Below are 26,686 nucleotides of genomic sequence, written 5' to 3' on the forward strand. Positions count from 1 at the left end.
CTACACCTTCCCTCTCTTTAATATCTAACTCCAACCGCCTCCCCAGCACCTCTTGTGTTACGAAGCCAGGGACCACAAAAGGCACCCTATGACCTTTCCAGCATAAAGTATGGATGGGTCCCTGATGAACTATCCTGTGTGTGGGGTGCAGGTGTTGGAATGCGGAAAGGAGTTTCCAGCCTACCTGGATGGTGGGGCACTACACCTTAGGAGAAGGTGCAGTACCTCTGTGGCGACTGAAGCCTCTGGGGCGCCACGCAAGATTTACAGAGAAGAGGCATGATAGCACCAGTCCATAAGAGCACAGATTGGATCAGCAGTTTGGTCATAGTGCAGAAACCATCTGGCAAGTTAAGAGTATGCATTGATCCTAAGCCACTCAAAGCACTGAAAAGAAATCACTACCCAATGCCGACATTAGATGATGTTCTACCAGATCTATCAAAGGCTAAAATATTTTCTGTCTGTGATGTGAAAAATGGATTTTGGCAGGTGGCACTGACTGAAGAATCAAGTTTATTGATAACATTTTCTTCACCATTTGGACCCTATAAATGGCTAAGAATGCCCATGGGACTAAAACCTGCTCCAGAGGTGTTCCAGCAGACGTTAATGCAGGCTTTGGAAGGACTTCCTGGAGTGAAGACAATAGCAGATGATATACTAATAGTGGGAGAAGGTAAAGATATGGACTCTGCAATCAAGAATCACGATCAGAAGATGATACAATTTTTGGAGAGATGCAGAACAAAACAAAGCTGAACTTGGACAAATTCAAACTGAAAATGACAGAAGTGGCTTATATTGGACATCGTCTGACTTCAAACGGTGTAAAAGTGAATCCTGAAAAGGTGAGAGCAATACAAGATTTGCCTACCCCTACTGATGTTTGTGAAGTACAACAGTTTTTGGGCATGGCAAATTATCTCTCCAAATTTTGCAGACATCTGTCAGACTTGTGTGATCCACTGAGACAGCTAACCCACAAAGATGTGCTCTGGGAATGGACGGAAAGCCAGGAAACTGCTTTCCAATCAGTAAAGAAGGCTATTGCAGATGCAGCAACCCTAAAGTATTTCGATCCAGATCGAGAAATAGTGGTACAATGTGATGCTTCAGAAAAAGGCCTTGGAGCTACATTAATGCAGAACAAACAGCCACTCACATTTGCAAGCAGAGCCCTTACAACAACAGAGCAGGGATATGCTCAGATTGAGAAGGAACTACTGGCTGTGGCATTTGGGATGGAGAAGTTTCACCAGTACACCTGTAGGGGTGGCGAGGGAAGGTAATTAGGTGGTGCTGCTGATGCTGATAGGCGGGGGAGGTGTGCTGATCCAACCGAACTGGGGGGGGGTGACCCACTCCTTAGCGCAAACAGACTGAAGACTGAGACAGTACTGGGGTTCAACAGGTCCAAATTTATTCACCAACTTTGTGCCGATGTCCACACTTCAATACAGGACTGTTCACATTTCCTCTTTACACAGACCCGGGTACCTTTGCTTTCTCTGTGTCACCGTCATGGTGTCCTCTGCGGCTCTCCTCACTGTGGCTGCCCTAGGCACTTCCACCACAGCGCTTCGCCGTTCATAGTACACTGTTACTTATTCTACTCAGACCGTCTCCGTCTGACGCTACTGTGCTTTGGGTCACCCCCCCCCCCGTGACCATCTCTACTGTCAGGTTCTCTCTGAGGGCACTCTTCTGCCTTACACTCCACAGCAGACCCTCCTATCTTTTGGGCTCCCCTGGCTGACAGGAGCTTCTGGAACTTTCCCTCAGCCTTTATACTACCAGCCTAGGTAGCTCCGCCCACTGTCACCTTTGACCAATGAGAGTGACCTTGACCTATGGCAGTTACATAACTACTTTCTCATCAGCTCTCGACTGCCCTCTAATGGTCACACTCAGTACGGCACCCTTTTCTCTTCATCTGTCAGGTCATTCTCTCTGGCCTTCTTTCCTTCGATGACCTCCGCAACCCAGGCGGAGGGTCCGGCATAGGCTGCAGAGTCCGATGGGCGGGCTGCGGTCGGGGGCGGGGCAGAAGCGGCCGCAGGCTGCGGTGGTGAGTAGGCCGCAGCCGGCTTTGTCAGCGACGTCGGCGCGGCCGCAGCTGGTACTAAGGCATCCACGGGCTCCGGCAGAGCAAACACAGGTAGGGCCACAGATGAAGCAGCAGCCGCAATTGTCAGTGAGTCAGGCACTACAGCCGATGGCCCGATTTTAGCAGTGACCGGGAGTGGGACCAATGCGGTGGCAGTCAGCTTGATGGGGCTGCGCCGTCGCTCAGAGCGGGAGGCACCACAATGTAAAGAGGTGGGCGGGGAGGCCGAGGACCAGTGTCAAGGCCCCGTGGTCTGTCCGCTGCATGGTGCGTGGGGACGGGGTTCGCCTGGGGTGTCGCCGGCGGGGCCGGGGACACGCTCACCTTCCCAGCCGCCGCGGCTCCCAGCAGGCTCTCCCACCGCTCCTCTTTCTGCCGTCTATTTTCACCCCGCCGTCCGATAGGGCCGGCCTCCAGGCCCGACAGCTCCGCGGGGAGGCTCCCTGAGTAGGTCTCCCGACGGGTCTCCAATTCTTGGCGCCACCGCCATTCCTAGCGTCCGATACCCTGACAGCTGCAGCGTCTCATGCCGTCCGAGGTCCAATAGCTGAATGGCGCCAAACAGCCACAGCAGGTCTCTCCACCCGGACCACTCCTGTTCTTGGAGGGTGCAGTGGTGGGCTTCTCCACCCATCTTCCAGGGTCCAACATAGGGGGGCAGTTCTCTCCAGATGAACACCACTCCCCCCCCTGGGGCGGATTTGATATAGCCCCAGATCATCCAGTCCAATCAGCAATGTCTGTATTTCTTTCTTTGGATGCCAAATCATCACAACCATTTTCTTTTTTTTTAGTACACTTTTCTGCTCCAGTTGTACTTTTTTGCAGTCAGCAATCCACAGTCCAGTTTCAAATTGTAATCTACAGGGAAAACCAAAAAAAATAAATTCTTCACCCCACACAGCTTGAGGGGCCTTTGTTACTTGGTCGCAGGCTTGCCGCAGAAGATGTTGTATTGGCAGCAACTATCCTGCCAACTACGCCAAATGTAGGGGTGGCGAGGGAAGGTAATTAGGTGGTGCTGCTGATAGGCGGGGGAGGTGTGCTGATCTAACCGAACTGGGGGGGGGGGTGACCCGCTCCTTAGCGCAAACAGACTGAAGACTGAGACAGTACTCGGGTTCAACAGGTCCAAATTTATTCACCAACTTTGTGCCGACGTCCACACTTCAATACAGGACTGTTCACATTTCCTCTTTACACAGACCCGGGTACCTGTGCTTTCTCTGTGTCACCGTCGTGGTGTCCTCTGTGGCTCTCCTCACTGTGGCTGCCCTAGGCACTTCCACCACAGCGCTTCGCCGTTCAAAGTACACTGTTACTTATTCCACTCAGACGTCTACGTCTGACGCTACTGTGCTTTGGGTCACCCCCCGTGACCGTCTCTACTGTCAGGTTCTCTCTGAGGGCACTCTTCTGCCTTACACTCCACAGCAGACCCTCCTATCTTTTGGGCTCCCCTGGCTGACAGGAGCTTCTGGAAACTTTCCTCAGCCTTTATACTACCAGCCTAGGTAGCTCCGCCCACTGTCACCTGACAGTCACCTTTGACCAATGAGAGTGACCTTGACCTATGGCAGTTACATAACTACTTTCTCATCAGCTCTCGACTGCCCTCTAATGGTCACACTCAGTACGGCACCCTTTTCTCTTCATCTGTCTGGTCAACCTTCCCACACACCTATGGTCGACGGGTAACAGTGCAGTTGGATCACAAACCTTTGGAGAGCATTACAAAGAAACCACTACTAAATGCCCCAAAGAGACCACAGCGTATGCTGTTACGACTTCAGAAAAATGATTTTGACATCGGGTACTGTCCAGGAAGAGGCTTACTGTTTGCAGATACGCTAAGCATAGCTTATCTTCCTATCACAAATGATGAGGAGAAAGACATTGAAACCATCAATATGTGTAACTATCTTGCAGTGTCAAAGGAAAAGTTGAAGCAAATCCAGACTTTCAAAGAGAAGGATAAAAGTCTCCAGAGTTTAACCCCTTTCTGCCATGACATGTACTATCCCATCCATGTGCCCTGGGACTTAATTCCCAGGGACGGGATAGTACATCATAGCGATCGCAGCCGGGTGTCAGCTGATTATCACAGTTGACGCCCGGCACAATGTGTCAGGGGTGGTCACGGACCGCCCCCGACACGTTAACCCCTTGTACGCCGCAATCAAACACGATCGCGGTGTACCGGGGGTTAAAGGGAAGCATCGGCAGGGAAGGGGATCCCTCCGTGCTTCCCTGAGCCCCCCACGGCAGCGCAATGTGCAGCGCTGCTGCGGGGGGCTCTTTCCCTACAGGCCCCCGGATCCAAGATGGCGACGGGGACCTTCGGGGGCCTGTAGGGAGCTGACTTCCTCACTGCCTGAAAAGCGCAGGCATGAGGAAGTCTGCTGCACTGCCTGTGACAGATCGCTGATCTGTCACAGTGATCTGTGATGTGACAGATCAGCGATCTGTCACAGGACAGTGATGTCCCACCTGGGAAAATGTAATAAAGTTAAAAAAAAAAAAGTGTAAAAATAATTTTAAAAAAATCGCTAAATAAATTAGTAAAAAAAAAAAAAATATATATATATATATATATATATATATATATATATATATATATATATAATATATAAATTCATTTTTTGAAAATAAGAAAAACAAAACAATAACAGTACACATATTTGGTATCGCCGCGTCCGTAACGACCCGCCCTTTAAAACTGTCCCATTAGTTAACCCCTTTAGCGAACCCCTTAAAAAATAAAAAAACAACGCAAAAAATAATTAAATAATTTATTATCATACCACAGAACAAAAAGTGCAATAACGCGCGATCAAAAAGACGCATATAAATATCCATGGTACTGCTGAAAACGTCAGCTTGTCCCGCAAAAAACGAGCCACCATATGGCGTCATCCGCAAAAAAATAAAGTTATAGCTCGCAGAATAAAGCGATGCAAAAATAATTTTTTATATAAAATACTTTTCATTCCATAAAACCGACAAAACATAAAAAGACGTAAATGAGGTATCGCTGTAACCGTATTGACCCGAAGAATAAAAGCGCTTTATCAATTTTACTGCACGCGGAACGGTGTAAACGCACCCCCCAAAAGAAATTCATGAAACGCTGGTTTTTGCTCATTCTGCGTCCCAAAAATCGGAATAAAAAGCGATCAAAAGATGTCACGTGCCCGAAAATGATACCAATAAAAACGTCAACTCGTCCCGCAAAAAATAAGACCTCACATGACTCGGTGGGTCAAAATATGGAAAAATTATAGCTCTCAATATGTGGTAATGTAAAAACTATTTTCACGATAAAAAGCGTCTTTTAGCGTGTGACAGCTGCCAAAAATAAAAACCGCCATAAATAGTAAATCAAACCCCCCGTTATCACCCCCTTAGTTAGGGAAAAATAATAAAACTAAAAGAAAATGTATTTATTTCCATTTTACCATTAGGGTTTAGGGTTAGGGCTAGGGTTAGGGCTGAGATTAGGGTTAGGGGTGTGTTGGGGTTAGGGTTGGAGTTATAATTGGGGGTTTTCCACTGTTTGGGCACATCAGGGGCTCTCCAAATGCAACATGGCGTCATATTTCAATTCCAGCCAATTCTGCGTTGAAAAAGTCAAATTGTGCTCCTTCCGTTCCAAGCTCTGCCATGCGCCCAAACAGTGTTTTACCCCCACATATAGGGTATCAGCATACTCAGGACAAATTGCAAAACAACTTTTGAGGTCCAATTTCTCCTGTTACCCTTAGGAAAATAAAAAATTGGGGGCAAAAATATCATTTTTGTGGAAAAAAATTATTTTTTTATTTTCACGCCCAGGCGTTATAAACTTCTGTGAAGCACTTGGGGGTTCAAAGTGGTCACCACACATCTAGATAAGTTCCGTGGGGGGTCTAGTTTCCAAAATGGGGTTACTTGTGGGGAATTTCAATAGTTTAGGTACATCGGGGGCTCTCCAAACGCACATGACACCCACAGACCATTCCATCAAAGTCTGCATTCCAAAACATCACTACTTCCCTTCCGAGCCCCGACGTGTGCCCATACAGTAGTTTTCTCCCACATATGAGGTATCGGCATACTCAGGACAAATTGGACAACAACTTTTAGGGTCCAATTTCTCCTGTTACCCTTGGGAAAATAAAAAAATTGGAGACTAATTGATCATGTTTGTGTAAAAAATGATTTTTTTATTTTCATGCCTGGGCATTATAAACTTCTGTGAAGCCCTTGGGGGTTCAAAGTGTTCACCACACATCTAGATAAGTTCCTTAGGGGGTCTATTTTCCAAAATGGGGTCATTTGTGGGGGGTTTCCACTGTTTAGGTATATTAGGGGCTCTCCAAAGGCAACATGACACCTGCAGACCATTCCCTCAAAGTCTGCATTCCAAAACATCACTACTTCCCTTCCGAGCCCCGTCGTGTGCCCATACAGTAGTTTTCTCCCACATATGAGGTGTCAGCTTACTCAGGACAAATTGGACAACAACTTTTGGGGTCCAATTTCTCCTTGTACCCTTGGGAAAATAAAAAATTGGTGACTAAAAGATCATGTTTGTGGAAAAAATACGATTTTTTTATTTTCACGCCCGGGCGTTATAAACTTCTGTGAAGCACTGGGGGGATCAAAGTGCTCACCACACATCTAGATAAGTTCCTTGGGGGGTCTAGTTTCCAAAATAGTGTCATTTGTGGGGGTTTCTACTGTTTTGGTACATCAGGGGCTTTCCAAACGCGACATGGTGTCCGATCTCAATTCCAGCCAAAAACGTCAAATGGCGCTGCTTCCCTTCCGAGCTCTGCCATGCTCCCATATAGTGGTTTACCCCCACATGTGGGGTATCAGCGCACTCAGGACAAATTGCACAATATCTTTTAGGGTCCTGTTACCCTTGGAAAAATAAGAATTGAGGGTGAAAAGATCATTTTTGTGGAAAAAATATGATTTTTTTAATTGTATGGCTGTATGTTATAAACTTCTGTGAAGCCCTTGGGGGTTCAAAGTTCTCACCACACATCTAGATAAGTTCCTTGGGGGGTCTAGTTTCCAAAATGGGGGTTTCCACTGTTTTGGTACATCAGGGGTTTTCCAATTGCGACATGGTGTCCGATCTGAATTCCAGCCAATTTTGCATTGAAAAAGTCAAACGGCGCTCCTTCCCTTCTGAGGTCTGCCATGCGCCGAAACAGTGGTTCCCCTCCACATATCAGGTATCAGCGTACTCAGGACAAATTGCACAATAACTTTTGCAGTCCAATTTCTCCTGTTACCCTTGGTAAAATGAAAAAAATTGAACCTGAAGTTTTTTTTTTTTGTGAAAAAAAGTTAAATGTTCATTTTTTTTAAAATATTCAAAAAATTCCTGTGACGCACCTAAAGGGTTAATAAACTTCTTCAATGTGGTTTTGAGCACCTTAAGGGGTACAGTTTTTAGAATGGTGTCACTTTTGGATATTTTCTATCATATAGACCCCTCAAAGTGGCTTCAAATGTGATGTGGTCCGTAAAAATAAAATGGTGTTGCAAAAATGAGAAATCGCTGGTCAATTTTTAACCCTTATAACTTCCTAACAAAAAATAATTTTGGTTCCAAAATTGTGCTGATGTAAAGTAAACGTGGGGAATGTTATTTATTAAGTTTTTTGTGTGCCGTATCTCCGTGATTTAAGGGCATAAAAATTCAAATTTGGAAAATTGCGAAATTTTCTAAATTTTCGCCAAATTTCCTTTTTTTTAACAAACGCAGGTTATATGAATGAAATTTTACCACTAACATGAAGTACAATATGTCACGAGAAAACAGTGTCAGAACCACCGGGATCCATGGAAGCGTTTCAGAGTTATTACCTCATAAAGGGACAGTGGTCAGAATTTTAAAAATTGGCCCGTCATGAACGTGCAAACCACCCTTGGGGCTTAAGGGGTTAAAGACCGTCATCTTGCAGGGCTGGCCAAAATACAAGCAACATGCTCCAAGGGACGTTTCACCATTCTTCCACATACATAAGAGAGGAATTGTCAGTGCAGCAAGGAATCATCTTTAAAGGTGACAAGGCGGTTATACCAGAAGTTCTCAGAAGAGACATACTGAAAACATTGCACTCTTCCCACTTAGGCATGGAAGGATGTCGATGTCTATGTCTGTTTATTGGCCAGGAATGAATGACCACATTAAAAATTTTATAGCACAATGTGAAATATGTGCATCCTGCAGTGATAAGCAACCAGAGGAGACATTGCAAGCTCATGAAATTCCACATAGGCCATGGTCAAAAATAGGAACAGACTTGTTCACATGGAAAGACACAGACTACCTGATTACAATGGACTATTGCTCTAACTTCTGGGAGGTTGATTTGTTGCAGGACACAAGGGCGAGGACAATGATTAAAAAACGCAAGGCCCATTTTGCCTCTTATGGCATTCCAGATATCGTTTTTCTTACAATGTGGCGCAGTTTACTTCGGAAGAGTTCAAAACCTTCAGCAAGAAATGGGAATTTGAACACCAGACGTCTTCTCCCAGATATCTTCAGAGTAATGGGAAAGCAGAGTCAGCAGTAAAAACAGCCAAAAGACTAATGCAGAAAGCAAAACAGGCAGGTACTGGATCATAGAAACACAAGAGGCTCATGAGTAGGCGTACAAAGACTCTCTTGCCAACTGCTAGTCAACTGTTAAAGCCAAAGTTGCTGAGAAACATCAAAGCTAAATTACAGAGGATGGGCAAGCTTTCTATTACAATAAATCTGCAAAGGATCTGCCTGAGCTCCAGAGAAATGACAACATTCGGCTGCAGCCAGGCAGCACATTTGACATACACTGGCAAAAGGCAAAAGTTGTCCAGAAAATAGGACCTCGGTCCTATGAAATTCTAACAGATGAAGGAAGAAGACTAAGGATAAATCGGAGATATCTGAGGAAAACGCAAGAAAGAGTTGATTCATGGCCTTTTGAACAGTATCCTGACACCCAAGACAACAAGGCAGCAAGTACAAGTCATGTACCAACAGTGACAGCTGACCATCAGGGTGAGGATTCTGGCCAGAGACAGGCAATATCAGAAGGTATATTACCAGGATCAGAAGAACTACCGCATGTAGACAGTGACACACCTTATGTTACTAGAGCTGGCAGAATTATCAGAAGGCTGGTGCACCTCAAGAATTATATCTAACTGGACTTATTATGTTATAGTTCTAACTTGGTCATGGTAGCCATTGTTTTATTATTTTTTATTGTTCCCCCAGTTAAAAGAGAAAGGATGTAGCAATATATTATATGATGATGTGGCCTCTAGGGGTCTCACTATGTTTGTGTACTATAGATTTTTTTGAACTTTTTGGTTCGTAGTTGTTAGGAGATATCTTGTAATGGTGGATTGCACCTCATGTAATAAACAGCCTGCAGATACCCACAGAGTGTGATCCATGACAGGAAACAACAAACAGATCACCTGTAGTTTGGGCAGCATGAATCTGATGCACAGTTACCTTTATTAATAAAGGTCTGAAATTCTAAACAAACCTCCATAATATTTTCTGATGCCCCTCCTGAGAAATGCATCAGCAGTTTTCTGGATATTAAATCAGTACTGGTGATATAATCTCAGAGTTGATTCCCCAAATGACCTAGTGCCTTTATTGTAGCGGCCGCTCTCCCAGACTCGGACTTGTGCATGTAACGACATGAACCATCATTGTGTGCAGTAAGTCTGACATTCCTCAAAGGCTTTTTTCCTAAGGCTTAGGACCTCTAAGCGGATTATGCCATGTACAACTGTACAGGTTCCTAAATGAATCTGATAGTCACTCATTCTTCACGGCCGTGTAGTAGAGACACCACGATGCCATGAGTTGCGCACGGGAGATGATTAGAAAGCGTAAACCCGATGTGTAGTAGGGGTTCGAGTACAACACACATTTCTACTCTTGTCTTGAGGCACTGTACATTCTAGGGTATTACTATATAATGTACTAAAAGACACTTCATTTATAAGCTGTAAAACAACATTTTAGGGTGCAGAACGACACAAAAGAATGATAAAATGTGCACTAATTGGGAGATAGATGTGGCCGTTCTGCCATCTGATGTAGGTCCCTGTGGCTAGACTCGCACCATTCAAGTTGTCAATCATCATCAGTCAACCACTGTATGCTCTCCACAAACACTAGTCCAACTTTGTGTTATCCTTCATGACTTTGTGAAAAATGCATGCATTTTTTGGAAAAAAAAAACATCTTTGCAGTTTCATTAAACATTTTACACCTTTTGGCTTTTTCATACATTATGGTTGTGGGAAGAATTAACAAAGAATCTGTCAATGAGCTTGTTCTTTGGAGGAGTTTGCAACTCTTTTCTGTCTTTTTCTAAACTCCTGTCATCTGTCTTTATGACCACATCAAAGCTCTCCCTTGATGTAGTCTGTGATTCTAAATCAGCAAAGAGGAGTTCAGAAAAAGACAGAGTTACAAACCCCAACAGTGTCCGTATTCTTTAGTAGAGTAAGGGCTTAAGAGACTGTTTTGGTACCTCTTATCTCCTAGAAGGATTAGTATTGGACTAAATTTGACCTGTCAGATCAGATCAATTCTTGAAAGGGGTTCTCTGCTTTGGGCTATCCCTATTTGTTACCAGGGTCCCTTCACAATAGGTTGATCACAAAGTCCCCCTCTGGTGGGATCCCAGTGTTCAACTGCAACCTGTGAGGAAACCTCGGTGTTCCACTCCCTTTGCGCAGTGCCAGTGCCGCTATTATCATTTACTTTGGCGTTCTCCATATATATATATATATATATATATATATATATATATATATATATATATATATATATATATATATATCAATGCAGCCAATCATTGGGCTAAGCGACTCTGTTGATTGTGAAAGGCTCAAGCCGCTAAGCCCAGTGATTGGCTGCAGTGGTTACGTGCAACATAGGCTGCAGTGCTGTCATCAGGACTGACAACAGATACCAGTGCAGCAGCAGAGATGCAGCACTGGACCTGGTGAGGGTGAGGTTAATGGCTCAATTGACACCGTAGATGTGTCATGGCTTTAATTCTGGTCACTTCAAAGATAAAGAGAGAAAAGAAACCATCCAAAGTGAGATGTTGGGTGTCCACGTAGAATTTGATGGACTGGATAACTAAGGAATGGTCACTCATCATTTGGGTTAGGTTTATTTTTACACCTTTTTAAATACCTAGCTGATTTCTCATTATTGACAGCGTGTATTGATAAACATAGTCTATTAAGACCTTTGGCCTCAATGAGATTAGTACATGGCAGTGGATAATGTAAGGGGCTTTGTTCTAGTCCAAGTAGTGAATATTTCACGTCCACATAATTAACATTCTTCCTGTAATAATTCAGCATCTACAAGAGCCCTGTCCCCAAATTTTGTCAATCCTTGGTTGTCAATTTTCTACTTTTAAATGGTGAATAAGTATGAATAAGGTTGGATAAGTTTACATAACTGGCGAGGAGAACGCTGATCCTCTGCTCCATCTTGCGTTCTGATTTTCACTGCATAATTACCTGGAAGCATTTCCTGAAAGACTTCCCTCACTGGCTCAATCTCTGCAAGAAAAAAAATTGTCTTCCAAGAAGACTGAAGACTTTCACCTGGGTTTAGTGTTGGTGCTTACTGCCTCTGTTAATACTCCACTTTACAGAGGCTGTTACAAGTCCAGTTACTAGTATCTTCAAATCACTGAACAGTACCATGAAACTGATAAAAAAAATAAATGACCTTTTGTGGCTTACCCTCCTTGTGGAGAGTGTCAATGACTGCCTTCTGGACATCTGTCAGGTCAGCAGTCTTCCCCATGATTGTGGAGCTACTGAAACAGACTAAGGGACATTTTTAAATGCTTTGGAAGCCTTTGCAGGTGTTTTTTGGTAATTATTCTAATTTACTGAGATAATGACTTTTGGGTTTTCATTGGCTGTAAGCCATAATCATCAACATTAATAGAAATAAACACGTGAAATAGATCACTCTGTTTGTAATGACTCTATAGAATATAGGAGAGTCACTTTTTGTATTGAAGAACTGAAATAAATTAACTTTTTGATATTCTAATTTTGTGAGAAGCACCTGTATATGCAGCAATAGGATTACTAAATTCAAGGCTACATTTAGCTACATTAAACCTCATTTACCAAGTGTTTGCCCACTGTGTACATAAATTACATTACTGATCCTGAGTTTCATCCTGTATTATACTCCAGAACTGCACTCACTATTCTGCTGGTGCAGCCACTGTGTACATACATTACATTACTGATCCTGAGTTACATCCTGTATTATACTCCAGAGCTGCACTCACTATTCTGCTGGTGCAGTCACTGTGTACAGACATTACATTACTGATCCTGAGGTACATCCTGTATTATACTCTAGAGCTGCACTCACTATTCTGCTGGTGCAGTCACTGTGTACATACATTACATTACTGATCCTGAGTTACATCCTGTATTATACTCCAGAGATGCACTCACTATTCTGCTGGTGCAGTCACTGTGTACATACATTACTGATCCTGAGTTACATACTGTATTATACTCCAGAGCTGCACTCATTATTCTGCTGGTGCAGTCACTGTGTACATACATTACTGATCCTGAGTTACTTCCTGTATTATACCCCAGAGCTGCACTCACTATTCTGCTGGTGCAGTCACTGTGTACATACATTACATTACTGATCCTGAGTTACATCCTGTATTATACGCCAGAGCTGCACTCACTATTCTGCTGGTGCAGTCACTGTGCACATACATTACTGATCCTGAGACGTACATTACATTACTGATCCTGAGTTACATTTTGTATTATACTCCAGAGCTGCACTCACTATTCTGCTGGTGCAGTCACTGTATACATACATTACATTACTGATCCTGAGTTACATCCTGTATTATACGCCAGACCTGCACTCACTATTCTGCTGGTGCAGTCACTGTGTACATGCCAGGGGCGGACCTACCACCCGTACCGCATGGCTAATTATGTCAAAATTCAAATTAGCCATGTGTAGTGCAATGAGGAGAGCAGCACTGCGGGAGGCAGAGGGGCCCCTGTGAGGCGGGGGGGGGCCGCCTGCCCCCAGCGCCGACTCCAACCCCCCCGCTCCCCACATTGGAGGAGGCAATGATGGAGCCTGGAGGAGAGAGCGTCAGCTGAGGCTCCCTCTCCCATCATTCCCCTCTCTGCCTCTGACACAGTGGGTGCGGGATGACATCATGGCACTCTCACTGTGTACCAGGCAGGCAGTGCAGGAGAGGAGACAGGAGCCGGGAGCAACGCAGGCACGAGGAGAAGGTGTGTGTTTTTTTTTTTTTTTAAATCAGTGTGAGTACTGGACTGTGGGACCATGCTGGGGGGGCTATATGCCATGCTGGGGAGGCTATACACCATGCTGGGCTATATTATACCATGCTGGGGGGGGCTATATACCATGCTGGGCTGTATTATACCATGCTGGGCTGTATTATACCATTCTGGGGGGCTATATACCATGCTGGGCTGTATTGTATCATGGTGGGTTATATACCATGGTGGGCTGGGCTGTATACAATGTGGTGCTGGGCTATATACTATGCGGCTGTTATATACCATGGGGGGTACATTTTACATTATATTCTAAAAGGGGAGGCTGTGTTATATAATATGGGGGGGCTACATTATATTCTATGGGGAGGTAGGCTGTATTATATTCTATTTGGGGCTACATTATATTCAATAGGGGGGCTGTATTATATTTATATTCTATGGGGGCTGCATTATACTATATGAGGAGGGCTACATTGTATTCTATGGAGGGGCTACATTATACTATTTAAGGGGCTGCATTATATCCTATGAGGGGGTTGCCATATATTCTATGGAGGGGCTGCATTATATTCTATGGGGGGGGGTTACATTATGTTCAATACAGATACTATATCCAGCCCTGCATAGCCTCAATATTAGATAACAACAAATGACAAATAACTTTGTTGCCCTATGAAGGGTTGGGGGGCCCGAAAAATTTCTTGCACAGGGGCCCACTACAGTCTGTGTCCGCCCCTGGTACATACAATACATTACTGATCCTGAGACGTACATTACATTACTGATCCTGAGTAACATCCTGCATTATACTCCAGAGCTGCACTCACTATTCTGCTGGTGCAGTCACTGTGTACATACATTACATTACTGATCCTGAGTTACATCCTGTATTATACCCCAGAGCTGCACTCACTATTCTGCTGGTGCAGTCACTGTGTACATACAATACTGATACTGTACTGATCCTGAGATACATCCTGTATTATACTCCAGAGCTGCACTCACTATTCTGCTGGTGCAGTCACTGTGTACATACATTACATTACTGATCCTGAGACATGCATAACATTACTGATCCTGAGTTACATCTTGTATTATACTCCACAGCTGCACTCACTATTCTGCTGGTGCAGTCACTGTGCACATACATTACTGATACTGTACTGATCCTGAGTTACATCCTGTATTATTCTCCACAGCTGCACTCACTATTCTGCTGGTGCAGTCACTGTGTGTCATTATACCAGTGCTGGGTGACCGGCACTGCTGGGGTTAATGTTCTGACCTCAGTGCAGATTCTCACCTGCACACCTGGGACCTATTATGGTGGCCTCTCATTGGTTCTGGGGAGGCTTCTTATAGCCTCAGAAAGCTCCTATCCCCCGTCAGTTATACTTTCGCCCTTGGCATTGTGTGGTGACTCCTGAGTGTGTTAGTGCTGTGTTCTGGTTGCTTGATTCTCTGTGTATGACTTGGTCTGTTCTCTGGATTTTGCTTTGGATTATGCTTGGTACCTTCTACGTCTGTTTGGTTTTGATCTCTGCTTGGCCCTGACTATCCGTTCTGTCTCACCCCTGGTACTTTACTGATATCTTGTGTATGACCTTTGGCTTTGTCTGACCTCCCGTCTGTTTATCCCTCCTGTACCTCGCTTGCCTGTACTGTGCATGACCCCCGCTTTGCCCGACTTTGAGTTTTCTACCTTCTTTGAAAGCAGGACGCTAAGCCCCGCCCCCTTGCAGTCACATGACCATTCACATGACCGTAGGTCCTGTGCCAGCTTGCTAAACTTCTACATTCAGGTCCTGTGCATCTTTATTTTCCGGCTGTTCTTGTCCCCAGGGGTCCCTACGGTGCAGGTGAGTCCCTGCTTAGTGGAGGCTGTACGCCGGCGCTGTCAGGACCCTGACACTGTGTACATACATTACTGATACAGTACTGATCCTGAGTTACATCCTGTTTTATACTCCAGAGCTGCGCTCACTATTCTGCTGGTGCAGTCACTGTGTACATACATTACATTACTGATCCTGAGTTACATCCTGTATTATACGCCAGAGCTGCACTCACTATTCTGCTGGTGCAGTCACTGTGTACATACATTACATTACTGATCCTGAGACATACATTACTGATCCTGAGTTATATCCTGTATTATACACCAGAGCTGCACTCACTATTCTGCTGGTGCAGTCACTGTGTACATACATTACATTACTGATCCTGAGTTACATCCTGTATTATACCCCAGAGCTGCATTCGCTATTCTGCTGGTGCAGTCACTGTGTACATACATTACAATACTGATCCTGAGTTACATCCTGTATTATACTCCAGAGCTGCACTCGCTATTCTGCTGGTGCAGTCACTGTGTACATACATTACATTACTGATCCTGAGTTACATCCTGTATTATACCCCAGAGCTGCACTCACCATTCTGCTGGTGCAGTCACTGTGTACGTACATACATTATATTACTGATCCTGAGTTACATCCTGTATTATACCCAAGAGCTGCACTCACTATTCTGCTGGGCAGTCTATTATGATGAGTCACCGAAGGAGGAAAAAACAAAATACCAGCTAAGTCCAGAAAAACCAGAGAGGTTGGCAGCTATCGGATTGCAGACCCCTGGACCTATCCACAACAACTAGCAGTAGCCGTGGGGGGTTCCTACGGTGCCCTAGACCCCTCGATCACAGCCGGAGAACTGGATAGCCTAAAGACAGAAAGGGGAAAACTAAACTGCCCCAGAGCAGACCCCAAAGCAATAGGCAGCCCCCAACATATAATGACGGTGAAGCAAGATGAAAACACTAACACAGATAGAAAGATAGGTTGAGCAAATGATGGGGCCCAAGCTAACTACATAGGACAGGATAGGAAAGCTGCTGTCTGCCATCCGCAAAAACCCTATCAAAATGAGCCAACCGACTGATAGGAAAAACAGGCCCTGAAGTCGCTAGGCTTCAAAAGACTATATCAGCACTCAGGTATATTCTGAAGACAGAGCAAAAGATCAACAGATCAGAGACAAAAATGGAATTCAGCTCACCTCCGGCCGGGGATGGCAGAACTCCCAAAAAACAAGGCAAAACAAAACAGAAGAGTACAAAGCAGAGCAGAAAAACTTAGCTTTGAGATGCAGGAATCAGACTGGTCTCGAAGAATCTAGCAGGAAAATCACCAGCCAGGAAGAAGGGCGTCGGCAGCCTTATATCCAGTCCTAAATTCCAGCCACCCAGTCATCATCTAGCTGCCCAGGTGTCTGATAATCAGCCTCACTACCTTCCTTCACCAGAGGAGGGAGTTCATCAGACCTCAATAGTGAAGGGAAAAATGAACTCACAACAGCAGTCACTGTGTACATACATTACATTACTGATCCTGAGTTACATCCTGTATTATACTCCAGAGCTGCACTGGCTATTCTGCTGGTGCAGTCACTGTGTACGTACATACATTACATTACTGATCCTGAGTTACATCCTGTATTATACCCCAGAGCCGCACTCACTATTCTGCTGGTGCGGTCACTGTGTACATACATTACATTACTGATCCTGAGTTACATCCTGTATTATACCCCAGAGCTGCATTCGCTATTCTGCTGGTGCAGTCACTGTGTACATACATTACTGATCCTGAGTTACCTCCTGTATTATACTCCAGAGCTGCACTCACTATTCTGCTGGTGCAGTCACTGTGTACATACATTACATTACTGATCCTAAGTTACATCCTGTATTATACTCCAGAGCTGCACTCACTATTCTGCTGGTGCAATCACTGTGTACATACATTACTGATACTGTACTGATCCTGAGTTACATCCTATATTATATTCAAGAGCTGCATTCAGTATTCTGAGTATTATTATATCAATGCTGGATGGCTACAATGCCATAATAAGTTTAATTGTTATTCCCACTTGGTGCCACAATGCACATTGCAAAACTCAGCATAACCAACCTTTTACTCAAATTTGTATAAATTTATTGCTGCCCTCGACCCCACATCACGTTAGAGGAGTTATCCTGGTCTTGTATATTTATGATCTGTCAATAGGGTACGTCGTCCGTATCAGATTGGTGGGGGTTGACCCCATAACTAGCTGTATCTCTTACTGTGGTTGCATGTACAAGTATCACCGAGCCGGACCAACACAGTTAGGTGTGTTGGGTATTTTTGGGTGCTACATTTAGGTAGGACTGAAATGCTATTACTTTAAGTACTGTACAGCCCCTTTAACGCTTTTTGTACCCATACCAGTCTAACATGTTCAGGAACTGTTCTGATTTTCAGTCTTGCCATTCACCTTTTTCAGTGGAAGGTCCATCTTTAAAAGCATTTTGCAAGCACTTTAGGTGCAGGAACTTCCTTTTTCCTCTCTTCCCAACTTGCATTATGCCTGCCACGTTTAGTAACCCACACTTTGCAGTGTTTTTTTTTGTCATGGGTAAGACAACATAATTTTTAAATAAAGTGATTTGCAGGTTGTCTATTAAACACATTATCTGTCCTTTTCATAATTTTATGCCAAGAATGCAAAGTTCTACAGCTATATCACACAGGTACACCATGCATACTGTTCTCACAGGTCAATGACAAAATACCTGGGGCAACATTCTGATTCTGATGCCAAACATTGCCCTTATATTGAGGTCTTGTGCCATAACACACACACTTATGTGTCAGAATTGGGTCCTTGTTGGCATCTCCTCCTACAGCATCTCCTCCTACAAGACGGCAACTACAAAACGATCATTCCTTCTACCCAGCTACTCCTGGTAGTCCTTGAAACATGGACCACAAAGGGGCATAGACACAGTACAATTACAACACAATCTATAAATTACATACAAAGCACATATACAGGGTAGTAATAAAACAAACTAAATAAACATGCTCTTAAAGTGGCAGAAAGGAACTGAAAGACAAGAGGAGATTAACGTAAGTTCTGTAGACACTTGATAGCTGACGCATATGATTGACAGGAGCAATTAGCAACGTCTTCAAAGTCACCCTCAGAAGCCTCTGTGATTAGGTGACTGAAGAAAGGGATGTCATTGCCTCCTGTCCCACCGGAGCAGCCTACACTACAGCTACGTGAGTTAAACCAGGTAAGTATACATTGTACACTCCTTAACATTGAAATTGCAACACCAAGAAGGTAAAGTCATGGTATTGTGGAAATCACAGGGTCAATAGACATGATAATGGCATGCAAATTATGACAAAATGGAAACAATTTTTTCAAAACATCTTAATTTATTCAGTATTAAGTATGAGCCTAGAAATCCTGACACTTCCAGCCTTGGTTTCTACCAATGAGGTTATTAATGGTCATCTGAGGAAGGTTCTGCTGCTGAATGTACTTGTGCAAATCATCAAGATCCACTGCTGGCAGCTCCTGTGTCATCACCGATCAATGACATCCCAGATGTGCTTAATAGGAGACAAGTCCAGAGACGCTGCAGGCCATGGGAGCATGTAGGCCACAAAGGCTGCTCACAGTAGCACGGGCAACATGCGGCCTGACGTTATCGCGTTTAAAGACGGCTCCTGTAACGATTTAGAGAAATGGCGACGCCACTGGTTCCACGACCAAATCAATGTAATGTAGAGATTTTAGTGTAGCTGGAATAAAGATCAGAGTGATCCAATTCTCTTTTGCCAACCAACACCATACGACCTATCTGACGTTTCCTCATGAAGGCCTCTTCATTGTGTTGACCATGTGGTCTTCAAACAAATCTCTGACTATGACTGCATTCAAGAAAAAAGTGGTATTCTTTGCTGAAGAACCTCCATTTCCGTCTCGCTGTGCATCCTGATTGCCTTTGTGGGCATTGGTATGAGGTTAGTGAAAAACTTTTACTGGTCGTATGGATTGTAGCCACATGTCATGGAACCACTTTCTGATGGTTTGTGTACTCGCTGTTTGATGCTTTATACTTGGACCAAGGATGTAAGTGAATGTGTTTCTAAACAAGAGGCTCATACTCCTTTTTGAATAAATCAGGATGTTTTGAAAATTTTGTATCCATTTTTTTTTACCATTTGCAGATCGGTGACATCTCCATTCTGTGATTTTGGGCATTCCACGGCTTTATCTTGTTGGTGTTGCAATTTCAATGTTGACGAGCGTATATAACATATACATTTACTATGTATTTTCATTCATTAAATTTCCATAGATGTCCCTATTAAGGTGGTAGCAATATTTCTCGTGGCACATCGCCTTCTTAACACAAGAGTGCATAATTCGCTATGTAGAAAAGGAATCACATACAATCACACTTCTCATCAGTCCCCTTTAAAGTTCCGCTTTTTTTAACTCTTTTATCATGAGCCTACTATCTGCTTACGGTTATTAAATCGGGCAGGTTTAAAGTATCCCCGCTGGATCCAGTAATTGGATGTTATCCTTTCGTTCAAGTGAAAGTTGATCTGTAACAATGCTAAAAGACTGCCGAGCGCATCCAATTACCGCTCGGAGCCCTGCTAGGGACGATGCACTTGCTTTATGGAGGGTATTAAATATGTGATTTAAATAAATGGCATTGTGCTTTGCTCCATAACACACTGCCGCACTCCTTCCTCTGCCATCGAGCTGTACAATTTACTACAACCAACAATGGCTTTTTATTATGGTCATTAATATTACTATTATTGTACATGTTTGGTATAAAAAAGGATTACTAAAGGTTGTAACTAAGACTTTTTTTTAAAAAAATTTTAACGCCAAGGTTTTTATTGTTTTCCATATCATACAAATAAAAAAAATAAATGTAATTTGTAAAGGTAGTTTTACAAAAAGTTGTAAGCCAAAAACATATATTTTACAGATACAAGTTGGAGTGTATGCATATTAGTTGTGCTTCTCACCCCTCGCAACGAGAAAGATTAAGGGAAATCCACAGTAGTAAATTTAAGCAGCAGATTAAATTCTGGAAATGGTGCTGGTTCGGCGCACATTTCGCTCTTTGCATTTCAGCCCTTCGGCGCCGGCCAATTTGCAGTGTGGATATTCACCGTAGAATGTGTAAGACTTTTTTTCCCATTCATAATGCTTCTATGATGGAACATATTTTCTATATAGAAAATCTGCTGCATATATGTCCTGCGTGCACATACAGATCTGCTTCTTTACAGACAACCCCTTACCACAGTGACCTTGAGCTCAGTGATAACTTCCACATGTCCAGTCCCCCGGATATTCAGTAATACATAGTGGCCTGTCAATTAAATGGCAGTTCTTGTAATAAATGGATTTTCCATGACCACAAGAGCCACGGTGTCTCATCTTTCTCGTAGACTGTTGGGGTGGGAGAGCCCAAGTGGCGTAAACCTTTTATGATATCCATATAATCTAATAGAGTATAATGATACGGATGATCGGTCAGCAGGATTTCACCCCCACCACCCCAAATTATTTATTTGGCTTTTTCAAAGACAAGTTCACCAATACATTTGCATGGTCAGTCCTTTCCTCAGTTACTGAGAATTGATGAACAAATGGCTATGGTAGATATGAAGCCTGTGTCACTCCAGCTCTATTCCCCACCCAGCACCGCCACTTCCTGCTTAACTGACAGCCTCTATGCATGGAGCCACCAGTATATCAGGAGGAGGGGAATAGAGCCGGTGTGACAGAGGCTTCAGATCTACCATTGCTCTCCAGCCACATTTGCATATCAAATCAAGCACTGGGTAATCACTAACGAAGGAACGGATGGATGATGTAACTGTGTTGCTTGTCTTTAAATGGTGTTGAGTGTAAAATCCAGCTGATAGACTCCCTTTAATAGAGCATCTATATGTTCCCAATATAGGGATGTTAATTTATGACTGATATAATTAGAAAAAAAAAAATTGTAAAATCTGCTGATAAATGAAGGAATTGGAAATCTAAGTATTTTATGATTGAGGAATATGTAAAGTGTAACTTCAGCCCGATATAATGGCTACAAATAAAGAAGCAATTGTTGCAATATTAATATTATATCCGAGCAGTGTTTCCCGACTAGGGTTGGTCCATGCTTCCTCTAGTTCTGGGGGATTTAGCTGCCGTTCCCATGGTGGTCATTTGATTACTGGTTTTAGAGGATGATGTTCTCCCCTCTGACAGGTGATCATGACACTACAGCTCGCTCATGGACCAGCCAACAGGTCACAAATTCCTCTTAAAAATCTGGTAGAGCTATTCTAGTAATAACATACAAATCACAACCTAGAAGGTCTCTGCTGCTTCTGCTGATGTCATAGGCTGCATTTATACCCATGGACCAAATCCAACATTACTGCAGACTGTCAGGGCATGCTGGTAGTTGTAGTTTTGCAACTGCTAGAAAGCCACATGCTGGAGATCAAAGCCCTAAAATAGCCATTTTTGCAACTTTTTGTTTTGAACAACTGGTGAAATTCAAGAGCATGTAATGCCAAGAGTGGCATGGTTTCCATCCGATTCAGTCAGGATGTTTTTGCTCCCCATCTACCAACATACTGCATTAGATTCATAACAATGTCACCACCACAGAGCTCGAAACAAGCAGCCACACAGCAACCCAAAGAACTTGGGGCCTTGCCAGGCCAGACTAAAACTGCAGATTTATGTGATACTGGAGGAAGAATACCTCTCAGAATGCGATGTCCGAGTTCACATCCGCTGATTATTCCCCGGAGATCTGTATTCTGGTGTGGACACAGGGGGCAGGTACCTGGTCCCCACCAGCAAAAGGACCAATGACTTATTAATGAGCCGCACACCAAGAAGCCTTTCTGCATTCATTGTTGCCCATTCATCCACATGCAATTAAACCTCAACCCTGTGCAAGTGTAGCAAACTTCCTATCGTTATACCTCCATTGCTACAAGATGTAACATTGTGAGATTGTGATACAATGTATGTAAGGGAGAGAATCATTACCAGGCTTATGATACATGATGTAAATATTTTCCATGCGCCTAAAGCTTTATTTATATACCCTGATCATTCAGACACTAGCAAATCTGCCTCAGTATAAACTAGTCTGTAATGCACACAATATACACTCACTGGCCACTTTATTAGGTACACCTGTCCAACTGTGTGTTAAGACTTAATTTCTAATCAGCCAATCACATGGCGGCAACTCAGTGCATTTAGGCATGTAGACATGGTCAAGACAATCTCCTGCAGTTCAAACCGAGCATCAGTATGGGGAAGAAAGGTGATTTGAGTGCCTTTGAACGTGGCATGATTGTTGGTGCCAGAAGGGCTGGTCTGAGTATTTCAGAAACTGCTGATCTACTGGGATTTTCACGCACAACCATCTCTAGGGTTTACAGAGAATGGTCCGAAAAAGAAAAAAAATCCAGTGAGCGGCAGTTCTGTGGCCGGAAATGCCTTGTTGATGCCAGAGGTCAGAGGAGAATGGGCAGACTGGTTTGAGCTGATAGAAAGGCAACAGTGACTCAAATTGCCACCCGTTACAACCAAGGTAGGCAGAAGAGCATCTCTGAACGCACAGTGCGTCGAACTTTGAGGCAGATGGGCTACAGCAGCAGAAGACCACACTGGGTACCACTCCTCTCAGCTAAGAACAGGAAACTGAGGCTACAATTTGCACAAGCTCATCGAAATTGGACAGTAGAAGATTGGAAAAACGTTGCCTGGTCTGATGAGTCTCGATTTCTGCTGCGACATTCGGATGGTAGGGTCAGAATTTGGCGTAAACAACATGAAAGCATGGATCCATCCTGCCTTGTATCAACGGTTCAGGCTGGTGGTGGTGGTGTCATGGTGTGGGGAATTTTTTCTTGGCACTCTTTGGGCCCCTTGGTACCAATTGAGCATCGTTGCAACACCACAGCCTACCTGAGTATTGTTGCTGACCATGTCCATCCCTTTATGACCACAATGTACCCAACATCTGATGGCTACTTTCAGCAGGATAATGCGCCATGTCATAAAGCTCGAATCATCTCAGATTGGTTTCTTGAACATGACAATGAGTTCACTGTACTCAAATGGCCTCCTCAGTCACCAGATCTCAATCCAATAGAGCATCTTTGGGATGTGGTGGAACGGGAGATTCGCATCAGGGATGTGCAGCCGACAAATCTGCGCCAACTGTGTGATGCCATCATGTCAATATGGTCCAAAATCTCTGAGGAATGCTTCCAGCACCTTGTAGAATCTCTGCCACGAAGAATTGAGGCAGTTCTGAAGGCAAAAGGGGGTCCAACCCCTTACTAGCATGGTGTACCTAATAAAGTGGCCAGTGAGTGTATATTAGTTAATGGTTTGGCCAATCATATATAAATGCATAGCATTCACTAAATAATTGTCATTTTCTGATTTACTGCAGTTACCTGTGAGTACCTACTCCAAAATTCACCATCTTTTGTGTGCATGCATACATCCAACATGGCTGCCTCCAGAAGCACAGCATGAAGCTGCTGTGTGCGTTAAATCGCTAACTGACCCACTTTCTCAAATCATCATTAATTTTGGCAATAGTGTCAATAATATCTCTTTTAAAGGGCTCATGCAGATAACAGTATCTTCGATCCAACAAAACATTGGATCGAGCTCGGACTATTATAATTCTATGGGGTGATGCACATGTCCGATTGTTTTTCCTCCGTCCAAGGAAAAAATCATAGCATGCCTGATTTTTGCACGTGTAAATCAGATTGCACTCTGATCAGAGTCTGATTTACATAATCTGGTCAACTTTGTCTTATGAGATAAAATACATGTGACCCTAGCCAAAGAGGAATTAATCTGGTTATCAAGAGTAGTCCTTTATTGTCACATGTGTGCTACTTGTCTAATGGCGGGGGTGCAACTAGGTAGACTCGACCACAGCACCATTCACAGAGCAATCTGGTGATTGCTGGGGTTCCTAGTGGTCAGGCACCCACCAATTTTCTGGTTATCACTTGGACCATTTAAACACTCCGGAGTGTCCTTTTAAGTGGCAGAGATGCCATTATTTCAGTAGTAAAGTGTAAGTGACTTTTGTATTCTTCCCTTTAGTGGTCAGGGCTATACAGCAACTTTGGTCATACAGAAAAGGTTTGTGTGACTTGTCTATGACTAGTAGATGAAATTTAGCTGTTAAAAAAATGCCAAATAGCAGACAGGTCACATGCACGCTATATACATTGTAGAGTATTGGGGCAGAGTCACATGGTCAATGACCAAGAATCCAATACAGTTGGATCTTTTTGCAACGATTGCATGGAAATCACAGGTCACAACACGATTCTACTGAAAATCATCAGAAGCAGCACCCAAATGCAACCCTGAAATCTTCATGTTATGCAATTATGCAGCCCTAGTTTTGCCATCCGGATAGTTCACTAGCGGCACTTATAATACTAAGAAAGGACCAAAAGTCATCGACTGAGAGCACATATATGGCCACTTCTCCGTTGGTGTTTAAATCCCAATGATCTGATTGACAAGGGTCACAATCCTGAATAGGAAGGTTTGATAATAACCATTCATCTGGTATATGTCCTGACCAATGACGCTACTCAGAGGCCATCTTTTCCCTTTAGACTGGAAATTCCTAACATGAAAAGGCAAAATTAAAAATTCCGTAAAAATTAAGATTTTATTGAATCTAATGATTGTGTGGCCATATATGCATTTGTCCTGATGGTAAATCAATGGTTAGTGTTACCACAATCCTTCATTTTCCTCACGTGAATGGTGAATTAAGCATAAATCTTCCAACATATTGGAAATCTCTTTGTCGGATATTAAACAGCTCTGACTGTGAAATACCTTTTGCAATCTTGCCTCTTAAAGGCCCAACTCTTGGCCTAAAAGTCAATCCTGGGTCATAACACTGATCACATGCGGAGAACATCACTGGTTGATGTCCAGTCCAGTTTATTCTACCAATTCCCAGCAGTTTTAAAATAAACTAAGTAATCACGTTCACACGTTCAGTATTTTACATCAGTATTTGTAAGACAAAACCAGGAGTGGGTGAAAAATGGGGAAGTGGTGATATGTTTCTATTATACTTTTCCTCTGATTGTTCCTCTCCTGGTTTTGGCTTACAGATACTGATGTAAAATACTGACTACATACTGAAAGTGTGAACGTGGCCTTATACTGGTCTGGAACAATCGTACAACCTGTTTTATTTAAACTCCTAGAGTGGGCTACCTGTAGTAAAATTACAAAGGACCATGGCCTGACAAAGGACGAAGCAGGTCTGAAACATGTTCCCTGGGAGAGCAGCGGATATTTCTTTTCTGTTTTTAATTTTTGTGCTGTTGTGTTCAACCATTTTTTGTGACTTTTTATACTACTGGATTAATAAAGCAATTTTTTTTTAAGAAGATGTGAGTGTTGGCTATTGTTCGGACTGTTGCAATTACTGTAGTATTTTGCCGTGCCCCTGGACAGGTGAGACGATTGCTCTTTTTTGACATTAAAAATACAAACGCCATGGCTGCGGAGCCAAAGATTGCCCATTTCGCCCCAAAATAATAAGCATAGAAATGGTTACTATATGCTCTGCTGCATTAGCAAGTAAGGTGGTTCTTACCTATGATGATGGCGCAAGCGCTTACGAGGCCTATCTCTTTTTTAAGAGTGACTTTTTCTGTGTTGGCGTCCTGGCTTGGTGTGGCATTAGGAAGGTGAGGTGTGGGCTCTGGTGGCCCATGCCCCGGACTAGGGCTGCTGCAGTTGGCATTTTTGATCTCATTCTCCCTTGCCATGTCTCCCGTGTGTCCTGAATTCCTTCAGCCCAGCTCAGCTGCCAGCCAAGACCCTTGTGCAGCTCAGGGTGAACGTCCCGGTCTGTTCTTGCAGGGGACCTTGCGTCTACCAGGTACCCTCTCTCCTGCACCTGCAGAGCTTACAGTGACACCACAGAGACGGGCACACACAGAGTACACTTTACATGCTGCTTTCCACAATCAGGTCCAAGAGGAGGGGGCACTCTTTCTCCGCTCTTAAAGACACAGAGCCTTCATCCAATGCCCACCCCCACCTCCCTTTTTTTTCTTCTCCAGCAAAGGGAAAAAGAAAAAAGTTCATTATACTCTTTCAGCTTTTAATGCAAATATTTTCTGCACTTAGGTATTTAACCACACCGCAGGGTTCCTCCTGAAAATCCCTGTTAATCTTCATTATATTGGTCAGACCCATTTTTTCCAGGATCATGTGAATATATTTTTTCTTGTTCGGGGTAGTAAA

General features: G+C 43.6%; 1 protein-coding gene across 1 annotated transcript in view; it reads right to left on the reverse strand.

Moving 5' to 3' along the window:
- Nucleotides 1-26,425, reverse strand: part of SLC7A10 (solute carrier family 7 member 10) — a 50,633-nt gene extending 24,208 nt beyond the window's left edge. Inside the window, exon 1 of the mRNA XM_073560869.1 lies at nt 26,031-26,425. Within this exon, the coding sequence (XP_073416970.1) occupies nt 26,031-26,205 (175 nt within the window). The 5' untranslated portion in view covers nt 26,206-26,425. The remainder of the gene's footprint in view (nt 1-26,030) is intronic.
- Nucleotides 26,426-26,686: the final 261 nt, after the last annotated feature.

The sequence above is a fragment of the Dendrobates tinctorius genome, unplaced genomic scaffold (assembly GCF_039654945.1).
Source record: "Dendrobates tinctorius isolate UK_male_01 unplaced genomic scaffold, ASM3965494v1 ptg000307l, whole genome shotgun sequence".
NCBI lineage: Eukaryota > Metazoa > Chordata > Amphibia > Anura > Dendrobatidae > Dendrobates > Dendrobates tinctorius.